The following is a 22,520-nucleotide window of genomic DNA, read 5'->3' as shown; positions in this document are numbered from 1 at the left end:
ATTTCTAGAAAAGTCAATTTTCTCTTGGATACTTCCTTGCACTCTTGATTATTGATGTTGCATCTTGTTTCAATGTGCTTCCTTCTAATTTGTATAGATTTTTTGTACCAATGTTCTCACTTTTCATGATCATAAGAGCACCTCGGTTAACTCTCATGACTCCATCATGAATCGAACACCCGTAACCCAAAGAATCTAACTTGCCCAAGGAAATTAATTTCCTTTCAAATTTATGAACATATCTCAATTCATCGAACACTTTTACATGATCATCATGCAGTTTAATCTTCACTCTTCCAATACCTTCAACTTCTATCTTATTCCCATTGGTTAGCTTCACTTTTTCTCATTTCTTTTCTTCAATCACATCAAACCACTCCTTTTTTTTAGCAAATATGGAAAGGACAAGCAGAATCCATTAACCACTTATCTTGTAATAGATATTTTGCCTTCTCCTTATCATCATCCACATTCAAACATTCACCATCAATACTATCATCCATTGCAATTGCAGTAGTTCTTTCACCATCAATATTATCATTCATTGCAATTGCAACAGTTCTTTCTTTTTTTTTTTTTCGCTACTCTTCTTGAATTGTTTAAACTCTGCAAAATCTTCCTTTATCTTCATACAATAGTATTGAATGTGACCCTTCTCATGACAGTAGTAGCATTTTTTATTTTCATGGTCTACTCGTGGTCTCGAGCTCAATCTACTATTCTTTCTCCAATTGTTTCTATGCGGATTGCTTCTATCATAAGTAGGACCAAAAACAAAAGTTCCACCTTCATTGCTACTACCTGTTTTCTTGAACTTTTCATCATCCAAGATAACTGCGGTAACTTCCTCCATCTTCAAAGTCTCATTTCCAACTATTAGAGCTGTCACCAAGCTTTTATAAGATTCTGAGAAAGTGATTAGAAGCAAGAGGGCTTTATCTTCATCATCTTCCTTCATACCAACACTAGCCAATTGAGTAATTAATTGATTAAAAATATTAAGGTGATCCCTCACATTAGTACCTTCATTCATTCTGAATTGGTACAACTCTTTCTTCAAGTACAAACTATTTGTGAGTGATTTTATCATATACAGGCTCTCCAATTTCTTCTACAAAATAACTGGCGAAGTCACCTCTAAGACATTGTACTTCACATCTGGGCCTAACATCAATCTAATCGTACTCACAGCTCTTTATTGAAGCTCCTCCCAATCATCATCTTTCACGGTCGTCGGTTGCTTCTTGTTCAAAGTTTTAATTAATCCTGGTTGTACAATGACATCCTTCACAGTGCTTTTCCATAAACTGAAATTATTTTTCCCATCAAACTGCTCCACCTCAAATTTTGTGCTCGCTATCTTTGACATCTCGAACCACAGATATGATACCACTTGTTGTAAAAAATCACACCCACACAAAATAAAGAACACAAAATTTAACTTAGTTCGGTGTAAACCTACTCCACTAAACAAATCCACTATCAAGAAAAAATAATTACAACCACTAATTATTTTTCTCACCCTCAAAATCACTAAAATAAGACTCACAGAATTTAACACACATCCCCACTTTGTGAGCTCTCTATAAAACATTCTATATAATGGCCAACTAACTGCACACATATATATAGGTAACTAAAACCTAATCCTTTTAGGACTATAATTATTAAACTTTATAATTTAAATTCTACTAAACTTCCTAAACTAGTTATACTTACTAATTCCAATTATACTTAGACTCTAACAATTACGTTTCATTAGAAAAATCATTATTTAAATTTTGGCCCCTCAATATTTATTCCTGCGTCCGCCCCTGGTGGTGCATACCATCACAATATGTGTAGAAAAAATAATCTCAATCTCAAATGCAGTCCATTAACCACTATTGCCAGTGTAATTTATGAAAGAAAAGAAAAAAATTAACTCATGTGTTCTTTTTAGTCTAATATTTGACATTATAGAGACAAAAACTTAAAATTATTAGTTACAGGAATTCAATTAAGCACATTTTTCACACAAGGTACACATTATATCATCTAAACATGGAAGTGAACCATGAAATGATAGTTAATATCTTTCCATTTGGTTTTATTAAATACTTAAAGAGTTTCTTAGCAACAAAACAGAGACATTTCCACTCAATTTTTTATTTCCCACATGAAAAATCAATAAAAGTAGTTTAATCACTAGATGTTATATTAATCTGAGAGTTAATAGGAATAAATTACAAACTATTACTTAAAGCTCAACAACCACATAGCACACAAGCAGACAATAACGAATTTGGAATTATTGAAGTTAAGATTCATCTAGAATTGAAACTAAATGTACGAAATCAATTATAATAAAAGTAAAAAAAAAATGATACAAAATACAAAGAGGGAGAAAATGTGTGAAATTGTAAAAGAAGTTAAGATGTTAAAGACACTTGTTTGGAGCAGATTCAAGTCAAAATGAGCTGTCTATGGTTACAGGCCAGAGTGTGTGTGTGTGTGTGTGTGTGAGAGAGAGAGAGAGAGAGAGAGAGAGTTTGGGGAGGAAAGGACGAAGGCTTTTTGATTTCAAGACCTTAACAAGGATGTTGGTCCCTGGGATTCTCAGAGAGCTCAGAGGAAGTGGAAGACCAAATGGTGCGGTGACTGAGAGAGAGACATCATGGAATGATCCTCTCTTCTGCAAGTGGAAAATGCTCTGTAAGTTAGACCAATAAAAATAGGATAAATTTCAATAATTGTCCCTGAATTTATATAGTTGTAACACTACAGTTCTTTAATTTTAAAATATAATATAAAACTCTCTAAACTTTCAAATTTTGCACGGTAAAATCCATTTGACTTTCAATTACTGATTTTTCAGTTAGAAACTGATGTGAATAGCTGCTGCATGTCGCTTAGTCAATATTTTTCTTTCCTCTCTTATGCAAAGTGTAAAATTACTCTCTTTATATATAAAAAATTATTCTATCTATAGAGAGAATAATGATTCAATTTACACATGGCTCGAGAGAGAAAAGATAAATACTGACTAAGCTCTGTACTGAAACTGTCAAGGTCAGCGCCTAACTAAAAAACTGGTAATTAGAGGTTAGATGGATTTTACTGTGCAAAATTTGAAAGTTGATAGGGTTATATATTACAATTTTAAGTTGAGAGACTGTAATATTAAAATAAGAAAAGTTCAGATACAATTGTCAAAATTTATCCGTAAAAATGTGCCACCCTCGCATTTTGTAATAGAGACCGGCTCGCATTTTACAAAAACATTCCATAATTTTAAATAGGTTTTATTATATGGTACTATTAATTTAAGGCTTATTAAAAAAAATCAAAATTTTTAGAGTGATTATTATTGTCAAACTTTTTTTTATTATAATGAAAACTTAATTAATTGTGATAATTATAATTAAAATTTTTATTTGAAAGTAACGATAAATTATAATATAATTTTAAAATTTTATTTAATTAATAAAATAATTTATTAATTTAAATTTTATATATAAATATTTTTTATTTATAATATAAAATACATTTACAATATAAAATATATTTTACATTTATTTTGATTAAAATTTTATATAAAAAAGTTATTTTATTTAAATATACTAAATAATTCAAAATTTATATAATAAAACATTGTAAAATTACATTTTTTAATTGTCAATTATGCATAAATAATCACATTATAATAAAACAATAATTTTTGCATAACAATAAAATTAATTGATTTAAATTATAAAATTTTTCATTGATTTAAATTATAAATTTTTTTTTATTTATTAATTACGTTAATTTTTTTTCCATTATCAGTTTATTATTAGATATATTAATTTTTTTAACTGATGAGTAATTAATATGATATTAGAAAGATGTACTATTATTTTTATTTATAAAATTACAGACAATTTTGATAATTAATTGTATGGTCTATACTCAGTTTGTAACTTTAATAGTTATTTTATTATAATATGATTTATTTGTATAATTGATAATTAAAAAAAATTTACAGTGGGATTATTTTGTGATTACTTTATTATTATTATATAATTTTTAAATTATTTATATTAAAATATATTTTAATTGATAAAATTAATTTTTTGGTGTAAAATTTCAATTAATAATAACTATATTTTATACAATAAATAAAAATATTTAAATATAAAATTTAAATTAATTTACTATTTTATTAATCAAATAAAATTTCATAGATTATATTATAATTTATCATTATTTTTTCAAATTCCATTTAGTCCCTTTATTATGATTATGATAACTAATTAAGTTTCACTTATACGATGAAAAAAAGGTTTTGACTATAATTATGAAAGCCTAAAAGTTTTGAATTTTAATAAAATATTTTATAAATAAATTAAAATTATATTATTTAGTGAGGATTAGGGAATGAAAACTTAAACCTGAATCTATCAAATTAGTGACATATCTTTAGCCATCGAATAAAGTAAACAAATTAAAATTTAATTTTCATATTTAAAAATTAAAAAAATATATAATTAAATAAAACTCTTTTAAAAATCTAATAAAAATAATTCATATAATAAATTCATGTAACTCTTTTGTAAAGAATAGAATTTTTCAACTAATTTAAAAGAAATATTTCATGAATGAGTCAAGATTTTGACCTAACACTTAGGAGGTAATTATTAATTAATAACTAAATTAATATATAAACAAAACAATTCAAATTATTATTGACTCTACCGTATTAAATCAAAATAACTAATTTTATTGTTTTAAAATAAATTAATAACTTTTTATTTTAATTGTTTCTACTAAAACACACTTTCCATTAAATTTTGATTTATTTTTTCAGATAGTGAATGAACTTAAGAGAGAAAAATATTCATGAAATTCAATTCTTTAAAAATTAAAGAAAAAGGACTTAAAGATAAGGAATCAGAAATGGATGATACAAAGGTAGTCTTCCTTATTCATGTTATTTTTCCTTTTTTTTTTTTTTATTTTAGGTATTACACTTTTTTTTTTTGTGTATGTAAGTAAATTCAAACTATTGTAATGTTTATTTAATTTTTTTTACTAATTATAGAGAAATTAAGATTTTGATGTAATGGTGTTTTCATTTACAAGTAAAACTATAAGGTAACCAAAGGGTAATAAAAATTCATTTGCAAAATAATATAATATATAAAAGTATTATTTGTTATTTATTATTTAAGATATATATATATATATATATATATATATATATATATATATATGTTAGAATTGAAGAATATTTTTTTTTATTTTATTATTTTCATACTAGTTATAATATGTTACCATTTTGCTAGTTTGTATATTTTTTTTGGGCATTGTATGATTAATAAATAACTTAATATGTTAATCAGAAATAATTTAATTGCTTTTCTTCTACAGAGCAGAGAAATCAATCCCTATCAATTTATTTTAAAATTTATCACTTTTATTATGAAAAAACTCGTGTAAAGAGTAGAGACCATTAATATAGTTAGGAGAACATAAGTTCTCTCTCGCTTCTTTCGTTTTTAGTTTTTTTTTTTTTTTCAAGGATTCAAGAGCTTTCATCTGCCATTAACTACGGCTCTTTCATGCCCCTTTTGAGTAGGGATGGCCTTCCCTTTGTCTTGGAGTGTGGGCTTCCCCTTACTTGCCTCTAAGATTGGGTTGTAAATATCCTTTTGGGTTTTGTTCGAAGGATGTGCTTCATGGAAAAGGGGGCTTATTTTGACTTACATGTACCGATACCTACTGGATAAGCTGCTCTAGGCTGTGATTTTGAGTTGGTTTCTTTGGTAGTGGGTTATGTGTTGTGTGGTTGATACTCTTAGGTTAGGTTGCAAATTTTCAAGTTCAATATGGCTTTTGATACCTCCAAGGATATTCATGATGCCACAGATGAAGCATCTGGCTCCTGAAATGGCATTGAGAGTGCCAAAGGAGCTCTGCCTTGTTGCTTGTTAATTTTTTGTATATATTGTTTCTTGGGTTCTAGCTCAATGGAATATAAGGGTTCTCTCCTAGTTTTTTTATTAGGTTCTGTCTTTGAAGATGATTGTGGCCTTTCCTTAATCATGTTTCTCTCCTACAACCATGCAAATTTTTTAACTGGCGGAGACACCAAGGATATTCATGATGCCATAGATGAAGCATCTGGTTCCTCAAATTGCATTGAGAGTGTCAAAGGAGCTCTGCCTTGTTGCTTGTTAATTTTTTGTATATATTGCTTCTTAGGTTCTAGCTCAACGAGATATAAGGGTCTCTCCTAGTTTTTTTATTAGGTTCTGACTTTGAAGATGATTATGGCCTTTCCTTGATCATGTTTTTCTCCTACAACCATGCAAATTTTTTAACAGGCAGAGACACCAATTATGCTTTCCTTGATGATTGATATTGTGGTCTCTTCTCTCTTGCGATGCCAAGTCATCTTCTACCAGATCAGAGAACCGAATGCTTAAGGTTTTATTTGTTTGGGCTTAGGCTTAACTCTTTTTTGAGCTTGGATGTTGGGTCTATTAATTAGAAGTTTTTTGAGTTTCTTTTGGGTCTAACCCTTTAATTCTTATCCACTGTGCCTATTCATAAGTATTATCCTTTTTTTTTATATAAGGCAAAATGCCCTTTTTGGCCCTTTAATTATTACCCAATAGCCAAAAAAGCCTCTAAATTTTTTTTAGGTCCTAATAAACCCCTCAATTGTTTAAATTAGACCGTAACACACCAAATTTAACTAAAATTTACTTAGGGTGGTTACAATTCCTACATTACACAACTAAAATGGTAGAAGACCCATTTGACAACAAGTGAAAGCATGAATCTCATGAAATCTATGTAATTTTCTCTGAAATTTCTCTTAGTTCTACCATTGATATTGAGGGAAAAGATCGCATTGGTGAGGGAATAAGATATACAGAAGCATAGGAGGAGGACTCAATTTTATTGCAATGCACGTCAACCCAGTTCAGTATTCACAGTCCATACAGAGTCATCATGCTCCTTCTCCAGTTGCCTTTACTTCTCAACCATCTCTCGCTTCACCAACAGACTTTTGTAGCCTCTCTTTGCAGTTGTGGCAGCCTCTCCTCAGCCCTCACCGACAATTTAACCTTTACTCTTTAGGCCTTTTCTTCTGGCTTTTAGTAGTTGCCAAGGTTTTTTTTCTTTTTTTTTTTTTTCTGTAACACCCCAAAATTTTAAATTTTATGAGTATTTTTGGTATTTTAATTTTATTTAAATTTTAGGAATTTTTTTGAGATTTTTCGGATTTTAAAAATCGGGTTCGATTTTCCGAAAATATAAACTTTGATAATTTTTAAAAATTAATTTAAAGACCACGTGACAAAACTAAAAATATATTTGGAGTCTACGAATTTTTCTGAGTTTTCTGGATTTTTTTCGGAATTTTTGGACCTCGTTTTTGGTTCAGAGGCAGAGTAAAAATTTAAAATTTTGTATCTTGAATCGGACCGACCGAATCGAACCGGACCGGATCAGACCGGTCGAATCGGACCGGCCTTTTCTTTTTCTTCCTCCTTCCTCCCGCGCGCGTCGACCTCCTCCCCTTCTCTCTCTCTTTTCTCTCTCCTCCCTCCTCCCCTTGCCGCGCCGCCACCTCCCCTGCCTCCCCAGCTCGCGGCCGCGCCTCCCAATCGTCCCAATGACGGCCGCCGCCCCAAACGGCCGGAAAACGGGCGCGAACACCCTCCCCTGCGCGCGCGACTTTTCGACTTTCCCGGCCAAAATCTGGCCGATCCGGCCACCAATCGGACCGGGTCTTGTGTCTAAAATCATCTACTCGGCGAGAGCTTTCCATAGACGCCAAGAACACCGAAATCCATCAAGCGGTTTGTCCGATTTTTGCTGGGGAAGTTTTTAGCCCATTTCGACTTTTGGGCTAGATTTCTCACAAACCGTGAATCCCACGAGAAAACCGAGAGTACCAGCGCGCTCCACTCGTCGAGAGCTTCGCGGCGACATAAATTTCGAATTTTTTCGACACCGTTTTTCGGTGGGTCCCACGGAACTTCGCAGTACTTTTCCGAGCATTTAATGAACTTAGAAAATTCTGAAAAATTTATGTACTAACCCCCGTGTTGTGGGCTTTGTGTAGGTATCCTCAATTCGCGAAAATTCGGCGATTGATCGGTGCGTGAATTTCCTACGCATGCACTGCACTGGAAAAGTCTCCGAATTGGATCGAGGTTTTGGCTACCCTCCCATTGTCAGACGTCCCGAGCGCGTCCCCGAAATCAGAATCGGCAAAGGTAAACCCGAACCTTGTTTTTACGTAATTTTCTAGTGCCTAAATAGGATTAAAAATCCATAAAATATTCGTGGTAGCTTAGAAAATTATGATTCTTTTTGCAATAGCTTAGTAATATTGCTAAGGACCGCGGGGCAAAGTTTTAGAATTTTTAGAGCTGATTTGGGCAACTTTTGCAAAAATGGTCAATTATAGGGACTAAATTGAAATTTTACATATTGTGATGGATGATTGATTTGATGGGCCCAGGAGGGGCTGTGTGATGTGATTGAGTTGTGGACATATGGATTGTGAATATAGAAGTGTGTTTTGAGCCCTTTTGCAGGTTGGGTAAGTCCTAGGTATAAGGGAGACTCTGCCGGATTTTCGGCACGACTTAGGACGTATTTGGTCTTTTCTTTGTTTGTATTGAATCAAATTTATTAAATGATTGTAATAAAAATTGTCAGGTGAGCCGGGACAGCCTTCTTCCTCCGCCCAGCCGTCTCAGTGACCACCGTCAAGTCTGTGAGTAAAATATTAATTTTAATTGTAATTTCGATATTATTATATGTTCAAGCATGCCCATGCATCACTTATATGCATATATTTATGTAGTTAAACTCTAGGCACGATTTATGTTGCATTCATAACTGTTAGCGTGCCACGGATGTTGTTGTGGTAATTTGGAGCAGTGTGCGTGCGTTGGCGTGTGTGTGATGTGGTGTGGACTATGGATAGGACGGGTAGACACGGCTTGAGATCTTCGCTGGGACCCGGTCGTTCGGGGTAGACACGGCTTGAGTTCTTCGCTGGGACCTCGATTTGGTTATTAAGTGGAAGCCCGAGAAGAGTTCTTCGCTGGCACCAGGTTGGATTTAAGAGAGCTGTATAGGGGATCAGCTCCCATATATTATGATTGATGTTACAGGGTGCGTGAGTGCTCCAAATTACCTTTTTGCTGTTATGATGTGAAAATATTGTTGATGTTGCATTTCACTCCACAGGTTGCATTAGTTCTAGATAGTTATAGAGATTATGGTTAAAATTGATATTTTACTCTCTGAGTCGAACGCTCACTCCTGTTCAATATTTTTCCAGGCCACAGGAGGATATTTTTGAGGTTAACCTGCTTTCTTCCTCGCAGGTCGATTATTAATGTTTGTACAAACTTGTTAAATCTTAGAAATTTCGCATGTGTTAGAAATGTTTATTTGATTTGGGTCTGTAAACTTAATATTCTATGTATGTTTGATGGATTGGATGAGGGAGCTGAGCTCCCATTTATTTTTATGCTGATGAGTATGTGGAGGGTGAGCTGAGCTCCCCAATTGAGTATTTACTGTGTTTACAGGTCGGGTGAGTCAAAAACTCCCCGTTGGTAGGCCCATTTTATGGCCGGACTCTGTCCGGTTGATTTCTTGAAATTGGGCCCAAATGGGCCTTAGAGTTAAATTAATGAATAGTTAGGCTTACTACGGGCCTCGGGGGCTTTAGGCTGGCCCAGGTCCTAGTGCCGGTCCGGCCCATAGGTTGGGTCGTGACAAATGTGGTATTAGAGCTTAGGCTCCAGATTCTTAGGGAATGTTCGTCAAAAATGTTGGGAAGAGTCTACTAGGAGTCACATGCGGAAATATAGGGTCCACATTCGTCTTGCATTGTCATCTTTGCTTCTAGTGTCTGCTTCATATATTGTGTTGTATATATGAGTCTATAGAGATGTGTAATGTGCAGTTTTGAATTTTGTGGGCTAATGCTGCTGAATTTCAGGAAAATGCGTAGAAAGGTGAGAGCCGCCATCGCACTGCAACTGATGTGCCTGATGAGGTGTCAGCACAGGATGAGGCGCCTGCCCCGAGGAGGTGGGGTAGGAGGCCTAGAGTTGCTCAAGTAGAAGAGCAGCTGCCACCAGTTCAGGATCAATCTTTTATGGCACAGGGTCCCATGGACCCCATGGCAGCTACTCTAGCTGGGTTGCAGAGGACCATCGATATGATGGCGCAGTATATGGTCCACCCTCCACAGCAGCAGCAGTCCACCGCACCAAGAGGAGAACCTTACAAACAGATCATAAATTTCAAGAAGTTGGTGCCTGGTACTTATGATGTGTCAGACGATGCATATCGATTTTTGGATTCCTGCAGACAGGCAGGAACAGAATTATAGTTGACTGATAGAAGACTAATAGAGTGTATACAGCATGTCATGGGGCCTATGCCTAGACAATGGATGAATGATTATGTGTTACCTCGGATGGAGGGTTTGTCGTGGGCTCAGTTTGTGGAACTGTTCATCAATCGGTTTGTGCCAGAAAGTTTCAGAGATCAGAAACAGTGGGCCTTTGAGGCCTTAAGACAGAATGGCAGGTCTGTAGATGAATATGCTACAGAATTTCTGGAATTGAGCAGATATGCCCCTACAGCAGTAGCTACAGAAACTATGAAGGTGAAGAGGTTCCTAAAGGGGCTTGACAGGAGGTATACAAACCTGGCCATGATGTCTGATCAGTCTTTTGATATGGTAGTTGATCGAGCCAGACAGATAGAGATTAGCTATGCTGTGGATGACAACGGAAGGGCAAAGAAAAACAGAGCAGAGGGTTCTTCAGGTGTTCCCCACATGGCTACTACAGACAGTGGTGGCCAAACTAATTACAGAGGAAGAAGCAGGAATAAGAGAAGTGGTTTCAGATACAAATCCCGAGGATTCAGACCAAGATATGGATCCAGCAGTGGTAACAGTTCAGGGTACAGCAGTTCTGGGTCTGGTTCAGGATCCTTCTTGGCACCTTGTGCACAGTGTGGAAGAGGACATTCAGGACCTTGTATGATGGGTTCAGGAGTATGCTTCAGGTGTGGCCAACCAGGTCACTTTGCTAGGGAATGCCCCGTGTTCAGTGAGTCACAGATGGGGTCACAGGGTTCTGTTGCAAATGTTCCTCGCTAGTTGTATCCGGGTGCTTCCAGCATGGCAGGCAGTCAGTTCAGTGGCCAATAGGGCCGAGGACAAGGGGGACATGGATTTGAAGGCAGATCAGGAGGTAGAAGTCAGTATCAGGGTTCTGCTACTCAGAGTAGGGGTCAAGCTCGGGTTTTCACCCTGACCCACCAGGATGCTCAAGCTTCAAATGTAGTTGTGGTAGGTATTCTTCTGGTCTGTTCCTATGAGGCTCGTGTTTTGATTGATCTGGGTGCTACGCACTCATTTGTCTCTCCTGTGTTTGCCATGAGATTGGGTAGAAACCCTACCACCTTAGAATGTCCTTTGTCGGTAGCTACCCCACTTAGTGACAACATAGATGTAGATATGATTTTTCCAGGTAGCCCAGTAATAGTGGATGGAAAGATCCTCCCAGCAGACTTGGTTCCTCTACCAGTAATGGATTTCGATGTAATCTTGGGGATGGATTGGTTGTCAACTCACTATGCCACTTTAGACTGCAGGAACAAAAAGGTGTATTTCCACATACCTGGTGTGGAATAGTTTAGCTTTGATGGTGACAGGAGCGTGGCTCCATATAATTTGGTGTCAGCAATTAGTGCTAGAAAAATGTTGAGGCGTGGATGTCAAGGGTATTTGGCATTGGTGAGAGATACATCTGTAGAAGGTGTCAGCATGGAAAATGTTCCTGTTGTCAGAGAATTTATGGATGTCTTCTCAGAGGAGCTTCCAGGGTTGCCACCAGGAAGGGAAATAGAATTTTGCATTGATGTTGTGTCGGGTACAAACCCCATATCAATGCCGCCTTGCAGGATGGCACCAGCAGAATTGAAAGAGCTGAAGGAGCAACTACAGGAGCTTTTGGACAAGGGTTTCATACGTCCGAGCACTTCACCCTGGGGTGCTCCTGTGCTATTTGTGAGAAAGAAGGATGGGTCATTGAGGTTGTGTATTGACTACAGACAGCTGAACAAGGTGACCGTGACGAACAAGTATCCACTTCCTCGGATCGATGACCTGTTTGATCAGCTCCAAGGGGCTAGATTCTTTTCCAAGATAGACCTGCGATCAGGCTACCATCAGTTGAGAATCAGGAATGAGGACGTGTCCAAAACGACATTCAGGACAAGATATGGTCATTATGAGTTCTTGGTGATGTCTTTTGGACTCACTAATGCACCAGCAGCCTTCATGGACTTGATGAACAGGGTGTTCAAGCCATTTTTAGACCGTTTTGTCATCGTATTCATAGATGACATTTTGGTATACTCTCGGACCGAGGAAGAGCATGTGTGGCACTTGAGGATGGTATTGCAGACTTTGAGGGAGCACCAGCTATATGCCAAATTTTCAAAATGTGAATTTTGGCTAGAAAGCATCTCATTCTTGGGACACGTGGTTTCTAGTGACGCATTCAAGTGGATCCCAAGAAAATTGAAGCTGTAACTGATTGGCTTAGGCCTACAACAGTCACTGAGGTACGAAGTTTTCTGGGTTTAGCTGGCTACTATAGGCGTTTTGTACAAGATTTCTCCAGGATAGCGGCTTCCTTAACTAAGTTGACTCGGAAGAACGTTCCATTCATTTGGACAGATGACTGTGAGAAGAGTTTCCAGACACTTAAGGAGTGTCTAACCATTGCCCCTGTGTTGACACTACCTAAGAGTGGTGAAGGATACACCGTGTATTGTGACGCCTCCAGAGTTGGCTTAGGGTGTGTTTTGATGCAGAATGGAAATGTAGTGGCTTATGCTTCAAGACAGCTGAAGAGGCATGAGCAGAACTACCCCACCCATGATTTGGAAATGGCGGCTGTAGTCTTTGCACTGAAAATCTGGAGACACTACCTGTATGGTGAAGTGTGCGAGATATATTCCGACCATAAGAGTTTGAAGTACATCTTCCAACAGAGGGATTTAAACTTGAGACAGAGGAGATTGATGGAGCTTCTGAAAGACTATGATTGCACCATCCAGTACCACCCTGGGAAGGCCAATGTTTATAGCAGATGCTTTGAGCAGAAAATCTTCTGGTAGTTTGGCGCACATTTCAGCGGAGAAGAGACCGTTGATTCAAGAGGTACATGAGTTGATGGATCAAGGTTTAATCCTAGATCTTTCAGATGAGGGGGTATTGTTGGCTCACTTTTCAGTGAGGCCAGACTTGAGGGACAGAGTTAGAGTTTCCCAGCACAGAGACCAACAATTGATGAAAATCATAGAAAGAGTACAGCAAGGTGAAGGTGGTGAGTTTGGATTTGCCAATGATGGCGCCCTAGTGCAAGGTTCTAGGATATGTGTGCCCGATGTGGACAATCTCAGAAATGAAATCATGCAAGAGGCACACTATACACTATACAGTGTCCACCCAGGTTCCACCAAGATGTACCATGATGTGAAAGATAGCTATTGGTGGAATGGCATGAAGAGAGACATAGCCGACTTTGTGTCCAAGTGCTTGACTTGTCAGAAGGTGAAATTTGAACATCAGAGACCGTCAGGAAAGTTGCAAGAACTCCCTATCCCAGAATGGAAGTGGGAAATGATCACTATGGATTTTGTGACTGGGTTGCCTCGTACCACGCGAGGATATGATTCAATATGGGTAATTGTAGACCGCTTAACCAAATCAGCTCACTTCTTACCTGTGAAGACTACATATTCTGTGGCACAGTATGCCCGGCTCTACATTCGAGAAATAGTCAATTGCATGGAGTTTCGGCTTCCATAATATCTGACAGAGGGCCCCAGTTCACTTCTCGGTTTTGGAGAAAGTTGCAGGAGGCACTTGACACACAGTTGAACTTCAGTACGGCTTTCCACCCTCAGACAGACGGACAGTCCGAAAGGACAATCCAAACACTGGAAGACATGCTTCGCATGAGTGTTTTGGATTTTGGAGGTCAATGGGATGAGCAGCTAGCTTTGGTGGAGTTTGCCTACAACAACAGTTATCACTCCAGCATAGGGATGGCACCCTATGAGGCACTATATGGAAGAAAGTGTAGGTCTCCTCTGTGTTGGACAGAAATGGGGGAAGCGAAGGTGCATGATGTAGACCTAGTGCAGTACACTTCAGAGGTAGTTCCTTTAATCAGGGAACGAAGCGACTTTCGATGAAGCGAAGAGTTATGCGGACCCAGACGGAGGGATGTGGAGTTTGCGATGGCGACTATGTATTCCTGAAGGTTTCTCCAATGAAGGGAGTCATGAGATTTGGAAAGAAGGGCAAGTTGGCACCTCGGTATATTGGACCTTTTGAGGTTACTGATAGAGTTGGAGCAGTTGCCTACCGGTTGGAGCTACCACCCAACCTCTCTCACGTTCATCCCGTGTTTCACATCTCCATGCTCAGGAAATACATTCCCGATCCTTCTCATGTACTGCAGCCGGATGTAATAGAACTAAAGGAGAACTTGACATTTGAGGAGCAACCTGTCGCCATAGTGGACTACCAAGTGAAACAGCTGAGATCAAAACAGATCCCTATGGTTAAGGTTTTGTGGAGGAGTCAGTCAGTGGAAGAGTGCACCTGGGAGTCAGAACGGGACATGCGTAGCAAGTACCCTTATTTGTTCAATGTATAATCATGTGCTTTATTCTGCTTTGTGTAAAAATTCGAGGACGAATTTTCTGTAAGGGGGGAAAAATGTAACACCCCAAAATTTTAAATTTTATGAGCATTTTTGGTATTTTAATTTTATTTAAATTTTAGGAATTTTTTTGAGATTTTTCAGATTTTAAAAATCGAGTTCGATTTTCCGAAAATATAAACTTTGATGATTTTTAAAAATTAATTTAAATACCACATGGCAAAACTAAAAAATATATTTGGAGTTTACGAATTTTTCTGAGTTTTCTGGATTTTTTTCGAAATTTTTGGACCTCGTTTTTGGTCCCGAGGCAGAGTAAAAATTCAAAATTTTGTATCTTGAATCGGACCGGCCGAATCGAACCGGACCGGATCGGACCGGTCGAAATCGGAACGGCCTTTTCTTTTTCTTCCTCCTTCCTCCGGCGCACGTCGACCTCCTCCCCTTCTCTCTCTCTTTTCTCTCTCCTCCCTCCTCCCCTTGCCTCGCCTCCTCACTGCCGGGCGCCGCCTCACTGCCCCACCGACCGCCACGCCCCAAACGGCTGGAAAACGCGCGCGAACACCCTCCCCTGCGCGCGCGACTTTTTGACTTTCCCGGCCAAAATCTGGCCGATCCGGCCACCAATCGGACCGGGTCTTGTGTCTAAAATCATCTACTCGGCGAGAGCTTTCCATAGACACCAAGAACACCAAAATCCATCGAGCGGTTTGTCCGATTTTTGCTCGGGAAGTTTTTAGCCCATTTCGACTTTTGGGCTAGATTTCTCACAAACCGTTAACCCCACGAGAAAACCGAGAGTACCAGCGCGCTCCACTCGTCGAGGGCTTCGCGGCGACATAAATTTCGAATTTTTTCGACACCGTTTTTTGGTGGGTCCCACAGAACTTCGCAATGCTTTTCCGAGCATTTAATGAGCTTAGAAAATTCTGAAAAATTTATGTACTAACCCCCGTGTTGTGGGCTTCGTGTAGGTATCCTCAATTCCCGGAAATTCAACAGTTGATCGGGTTTGTGAATTTTCGGCCAGACAGACCCGTTACCGGAAAAGTCTCCGAATTGGATCGAGGTTTTGGCTACCCTCCCATTGTCAGACGTCCCGAGCGCGTCCCCGAAGTCGGAATCGGCAAAGGTAAACCCGAACCTTGTTTTTACGTAATTTTCTAGTGCCTAAATAAGATTAAAAATCCATAAAATATTCGTGGTAGCTTAGAAAATTATGATTCTTTTTGCAATAGCTTAGTAATATTGCTAAGAACCGCGGGGCAAAGTTTTAGAATTTTTAGAGCTGATTTGGGCAGTTTTTGCAAAAATGATCAATTATAGGGACTAAATTGAAATTTTACATATTGTGATGGATGATTGATTTGATGGGCCCAGGAGGGGCTGTGTGATGTGATTGAGTTGTGGACATATGGATTGTGAATATAGAAGTATGTTTTGAGCCCTTTTGCAGGTTGGGTAGGTCCTAGGTATAGGGGAGACTCTGCCGAATTTTCGGCACGACTTAGAACGTATTTGGTCTTTTCTTTGTTTGTATTGAGTCAAATTTATTAAATGATTGTAATAAAAATTGTCAGTGAGCAGATGCCTTTCTTCTTCCTCCGCCCAGCCGCCTCAGTGACCACCGTCAAGTCTGTGAGTAAAATATTAATTTTAATTGTAATTTCAATATTATTATATGTTCAAGCATGCCCATGCATCACTTATATGCATATATTTATGTAGTTAAACTCTAGGCACAATTTATGTTGCATTCATAACTGTTAGCGTGCCACGGATGTTGTTGTGGTAATTTGGAGCAGTGTGCGTGCGTTGGCGTGCGTGTGATGTGGTGTGGACTATGGATAGGACGGGTAGACACGGCTTGAGATCTTCGCTGGAACCCGGTCCTTCGGGGTAGACACGGCTTGAGTTCTTCGCTGGGACCCCGATTTGATTATTAAGTGGAAGTCCGAGCTGAGTTCTTGTGGCACGAGTTGGATTTAAGAGAGTCAGATAGGGATCAGCTCCCATATATTATGATTGATGTTACAGGGTGCGTGAGTGCTCCAAATTACCTTTTTGCTGTTATGATGTGAAAATGTTGTTGATGTTGCATTTCACTCCACAGGTTGCATTAGTTCTAGATAGTTATAAAGATTATGGTTAAAATTGATATTTTACTCTCTGAGTCGAACGCTCACTCCTGTTCAATATTTTTCCAGGCCACAGGAGGATATTTTTGAGGTTAACCTGCTTTCTTCCTCGCAGATCGATTATTAATATTTGTACAAACTTGTTAAATCTTAGAATTTCCGCATGCGTTAGAAATATTTATTTGATTTGGGTTTGTAAACTAAATTATTATTTTGGACCTGTAAACTTAATATTCTATGCATGTTTGATGGATTGGATGAGGGAGCTGAGCTCCCATTTATTTTTATGCTGATGAGTATGTGGAGAGTGAGCTGAGCTCCCCAATTGAGTATTTACTGTGTTTACAGGTCGGGTGAGTCAAAAACTCCCCGTTGGTAGGCCCATTTTATGGCCGGACTCTGTCCGGTTGATTTCTTGAAATTGGACCCAAATGGGCCTTAGAGTTAAATTAATGAATAGTTAGGCTTACTACGGGCCTCGGAGGCTTTAGGCTGGCCCAGGTCCTAGTGCCGGTCCGGCCCATAGGTTGGGTCGTGACAATTTCCCCCTAAAAATTCTATAATTCTAGGGTTTCTTTCCATTTTAAGAAGTAAGAAGACAGGTAACTGTAAAATTCCTTTTCTCAAATTAATTTTTTTTATGTTTTCTCAGCCAAAAAATAGAGTTGGTGTTAGGTATAGGTACAAATGTCTTTTTTTTATGTTTTATTTTTTATTTATGAAACTACTTGGATTAAATTGTCCAAAATTTACATTCGTTATTTGGTTTTATTATATTGTAGCAGTTGCATATTATTCATTAATTTTATGTGCACTATCTCAATTCAAATAAATGAATGCCTTTGTACTTTGTTCTTATTTCTTATTAGCATACATTTTAGATGAATTGTATATTTGATCTCAGATTTTTATGGTGTAAAGGACTTCTCTTTTCAATAGACTATTAAATGATTATTTCAGCCTACAATACTATTTACCATAGTTCTTCTGAGAATGCTAGAAATGGTACTTATGACGGTAGTTTATTGAAATGAAATGATCATCAATCATTATGGTCTAAATAACCAGTTGGGAGGCTTATTAGGACTTAAAAAAAATAGGGACTTTTTTAATTATTAAATAATAATTAAAGGGTCAAAAAGAACTTTTTACTTTTTTTATTTTAAGTCTTATTCACTTTATAATCCACTATTATTATTTTAGTTTATAAATTTTTATTGAATAAAAAATAATTATTTTTTAAAATTGTTAAAATTATGTGATTTTTAAGATGAAATTTATTATCTCATGTTGCGGATATTTCAGTCCAAAAGAAAACGAAAATCACCTTTATCAGCAACTTCCACGTTTAAAAAGGCAATAACAAGTTAAAAGGAAACCCTGAACACCCAGAGTTACTGTCCGGGAAGTCACACGCAAAACAATTCCACTAACTCATCTGCAATCGCTCATTGGGTCACTTAATCCGACGGCGGAGAATCATCCCATTTCTACATTTTTTTTTTCGCACTCGCCCATCAACGCGAAGATCGCTTCGCCTTCTCCCATATTTTGGATGTCTCCGCCATCCTTTTGATTCAGTAAGTTGTTTATAGTTTCGAGCTCCGATCAATTTCCATTTCCAAATAATTCAGCTCTTCTTCTGCGTTTTATTGCGCTTTAAAAATTTTGTGTGATTTCTTGCCTTCTGCGCTTATAATTGCTTGAAAATGTTAATATTTGGATTTTTTTTTAATGTGAATTTCTCTATTTTGCTCTGTTTGTTTTCTGAGAAAACTGGTCTTGAAAATTTTCAGTTTTTTGCTTTACCTAGAAGAGTCGGACTAATCCGCTTAAGTGAGCTTATTATGCATGCATTAGTTAGCTCACTACTTTTCTTTTCTTTTTCAAATTATGCTAATTTATTATGATTTTCATTTCTGAGATTACTGCATTCTTGCACAAATTCAAAATTTTTGAATTTTTGGGTTAGGTTCTGTTCATGCAAATAGTGACTTGAAATTTATAGGTGAGATAATTAGAGGACTTATGATTTTTCATATCCTCAAATATAGTTGTAAGTTGGGTACATAATGTTAAGTTCTATTGAATTCAAATAATTTGCTGCCATTTTATGTGTACCTGCTAAAATTTCCACCGGCTAGTTCTGTTAAGTTTTGCCTGTTCATTTACACTTTCTTTGGAAGAACCTCTATTTTTTTTTTTCAATTTTTTTTTCTTATTTATCTTCTTGGTTAATGTTAAGCTTGCTGGACGTCTTCCTCCTTTATACTGTCTTGATGATATTTAATTTCATGAAGCATGCATTTTTTTTTTATTGCCACATAAAATGCTATTTCAGCTTTGGAGATCTTATAGAGAGAGAGAGAGGGAGAGAGAGAGAGGGTTAGGTTTTGTGCCCCGGGGGGCAGTGGAGGAGGAGAGAGAGAAGATATCTGGTGCCTTTACTTCAAAGTAATATAATTCTTGTATTTCGATTTAATCTTTTGTTACCACTTACTTAAAACTTGGAATTTACTTACTTCAAATACTAGTTCTGCTGGATATATCTTCCAAAATTTCATCCAAATATTTTCCCATTGTCGTTGTTTCATTTGTCCAACTTCTCACGATTTTTGAAAAAGTTGTTGCATTGATCCCAATTTCTTTTCTTTTGGTTTTTGTCTTACTTTCTCTTAATATATGGTATTTCTTTGAGAACAAAGAAGTAAAAGCATCTTAGAAGCTGGTGTTAAATGTTGGCAATCAAATGTAATATTTTTCTCACCAGAGTCTTGGTCCAGGCTTTAGCTTTCAGAGTAGAATTTGTGTGCCAACTGTTTAGAGGGAGTTGCATCGCGGTCTCCCTTCTGTGCTCAAACTCTGACACATTAAAATAGCACTTTTGCCAAAAATTGGAAGGCATATGCTTATTTTTGCAGCCGCATTTTATTATCGCGGCTTTTGTCAACCACAAAGCTAAACTGGCCCTTAGCATAGATGAAACTTTAAGAGATACCAATGGCTAGCATCTCATTAGTTCTACCAAGCTCTTGAAGATGTTTTGAATTACTAGGCTACCCTACTCCTCCAGGAAGAAGTGGAGGTTTGACCATTGTAATTTGATGGAAACAATGTATTGTTTCAATAAAGAGATCAAAAGGATGAATCTAATGTCGATTCCATCCCTTATTAATTCATGGAGTATAGAAACTTTGGTTGGGGGTTTCAACTGATTTAGGATTTCTTTCAGTTTATTTGTTAATTATTTCTTTTTCCACCCTTAAAAAAAAGTGAAAAAAACTTTCAACTGAAGGTTCATATTTTTCACCTATAATGTCTCTTGGCCATTCATGTTAGAGATAAAGCTTTGTTTTCCAGCTTTGAATATACTTTGAATGTAAATGGCGTGTAATATTAGTAGCAAGGGTTTTACTTTAAAAAGTAAAATATATATAAATGTAATATTTTAATTGGTCATATAAAATGATTCCATGCAGTGGATTTGGATAAGAAAGCCGAGGCAGTTGATAGCTCTGTTGAAGGAAAAACTGTTTCAGTAGAAGGAATTGTAGAACCATACGTGGGTATGGAATTTGAATCAGAAGATGCTGCCAGGAAATTCTACATTGAGTATGCCAGAAGGGTAGGTTTTGTTGTGCGTATTATGCAACGACGTCGTTCTGGGATTGATGGGAGAACACTTGCTCGTCGACTTGGATGTAATAAACAAGGTTTCTCACCTACTCATAGGAGCACAACTGGACCAGATAAGAAGGCACGATCTAGTGCACGAGAAGGTTGCAAAGCGACAATCCTGGTGAAAATGGAAAAGTCTGAGAAATGGATTGTTACAAGATTCGAAAAAGATCATAATCATCCTTTGGTCGTTACTGCTAACGGGTTCAGTACAGCGGTTAGTATCTTCACCCCTTCATTTTATTTTATTTTTTAATTTTTTCCTTTTCCTTTTCTTTTGTGACAAAGCATATTGACCCTTATGGACTATCATGTGGTTATTTTATATCATTTGCAATGCCAGTGCATTTCAAATATTTAGGACAAGTTTGTGTGATATAACTCAATGCAAAGTTCCTACCAATAAAATAAATAAATAAATAAAGCTACTCTTTATGTAATTACAGAATTCCACAGGCAGTCATAAGTGTTCCACTAGTGTTACCTTCCTGAAAAATACTCAAACCAATAATTAAAATCAAAGGCTCATATAATATGTTATCTATCCATATGTTTGAATTAATGGCACATTCCGCACTCTATTAAAACGTGCCATGAGTTTATTTACTCCAACATATGAGTTTAGCTCCTGAGAATGAATTGGCTGAAAAATTGTCCATTGATAATTCATAAGCAGTTTCCTGATCAGTGTGTTGTTTGTAGAATTAAGAATTGTGTGATGCTTTTGGAGGTCTGACAACTACATTGGTAAAGTACATATGTGCCTAAAGGGAATTCATTTATGAATCAAGTAGCATCTACGGATAGCATTGGCTGGGTCAATGTAATTCCTTGTTTCTGCAATAACCATTTCATTGAGGCATGCCAGTAGGTGTATGCTCTTTTTCTTCTTTTTAATTCCATGCAACTTAATTTTGCATCAAGTAAAATAAATGTTATATATACTTCAGGGAGTTTAATCAGGATAATCAGTTTGACTTAAGATCTTTGCACTGATGTTTCCAATTGTTGACCCTATTGTAACGTGTAAGGAAGTCTAGGGATCCTTATCAGATGCCTGCCTTTTGCAAGGCAGTAATAATAATCTCAAACTATTTGATTAACAGTTCAATAATTTTAGGGTGATGTGAGTAGTGACTTGTGCCTGAGGATTTTTTTTTTTTTTTTTTGGTACTTGTAGGGTGACAAAGATAAGAAAATTGAAGAACTAACTGAAGAGTTGGAGCATCAGGAGCAATTATGTGCAGTTTACAGAGAAAGGTTGCTTAGTTTTATGAATAATGTCGAGGAGCAAACTGAAGAATTGTCGTCCAAAATTAAAATTATCGTTGACAATGTGAGGAAAGTTGAATCTGAAGTGCAAAAGCTTTCCCACCGTAGATAGCCCTGGTATTTAACATGAGCGTTTACGTGTGGTCATGTGTACATTTGGTCATGCACAGTATGTACTAAAATCAATTTCTTTTACTCGAGTCGTTTAGCATTCAGTGCTCTGTAACACTACTACTCATTAGATGCAATAGAAATTTCACACGTTTGGCTCTCTCTAATTTATATATTGGTGCGAAGGAAAATTTTATTCATACCATCAATAAGCTCTCCAACCCAGAAAAGCATAGCTACAAAGAGGTGGAACAATTGACGCATTGGCTAATACCCTGATTTCACCTTTGTACGCCGCAAGGAGTGCTGATGGTACTTCTGGAAGCATGTAAATTAGCAATAAAATTGATTTCAGCTAAGAATCTGTCCGATGCATCTCTAACAACTCCTACAGCCCCAGATAAACCAACTTTGCTCAATCCATTACGTCCACATTGATCTTGACTTGGCTAAGTTCATGGTTTGTAGCAATATCACCGGCTGCTTGCAATTTGATAACCAATCTCAACAAATTACGGGCCTTATTTTTAGAGTGCCACAAAAGTTGATCTTGATC

The 22,520-nt window shown here is 37.0% G+C and overlaps 1 protein-coding gene across 1 annotated transcript; it reads left to right on the top strand.

Annotated features, from left to right (window-relative positions):
• Window positions 1-18,293: 18,293 nt before the first annotated feature.
• LOC110668860 (protein FAR1-RELATED SEQUENCE 5) lies at window positions 18,294-22,131 on the top strand. The gene is made up of 3 exons (XM_021830240.2): window positions 18,294-18,483; window positions 20,383-20,798; window positions 21,762-22,131. Coding segments are annotated over exons 1-3 (621 nt in total). The 5' UTR covers window positions 18,294-18,482; the 3' UTR covers window positions 21,966-22,131.
• The last annotated feature ends 389 nt before the right edge of the window (window positions 22,132-22,520 follow it).

The sequence above is a fragment of the Hevea brasiliensis genome, chromosome 7 (genome assembly GCF_030052815.1).
Source record: "Hevea brasiliensis isolate MT/VB/25A 57/8 chromosome 7, ASM3005281v1, whole genome shotgun sequence".
Classification (NCBI taxonomy): domain Eukaryota; kingdom Viridiplantae; phylum Streptophyta; class Magnoliopsida; order Malpighiales; family Euphorbiaceae; genus Hevea; species Hevea brasiliensis.
This window is presented reverse-complemented; position numbering and strand designations above follow the sequence as displayed.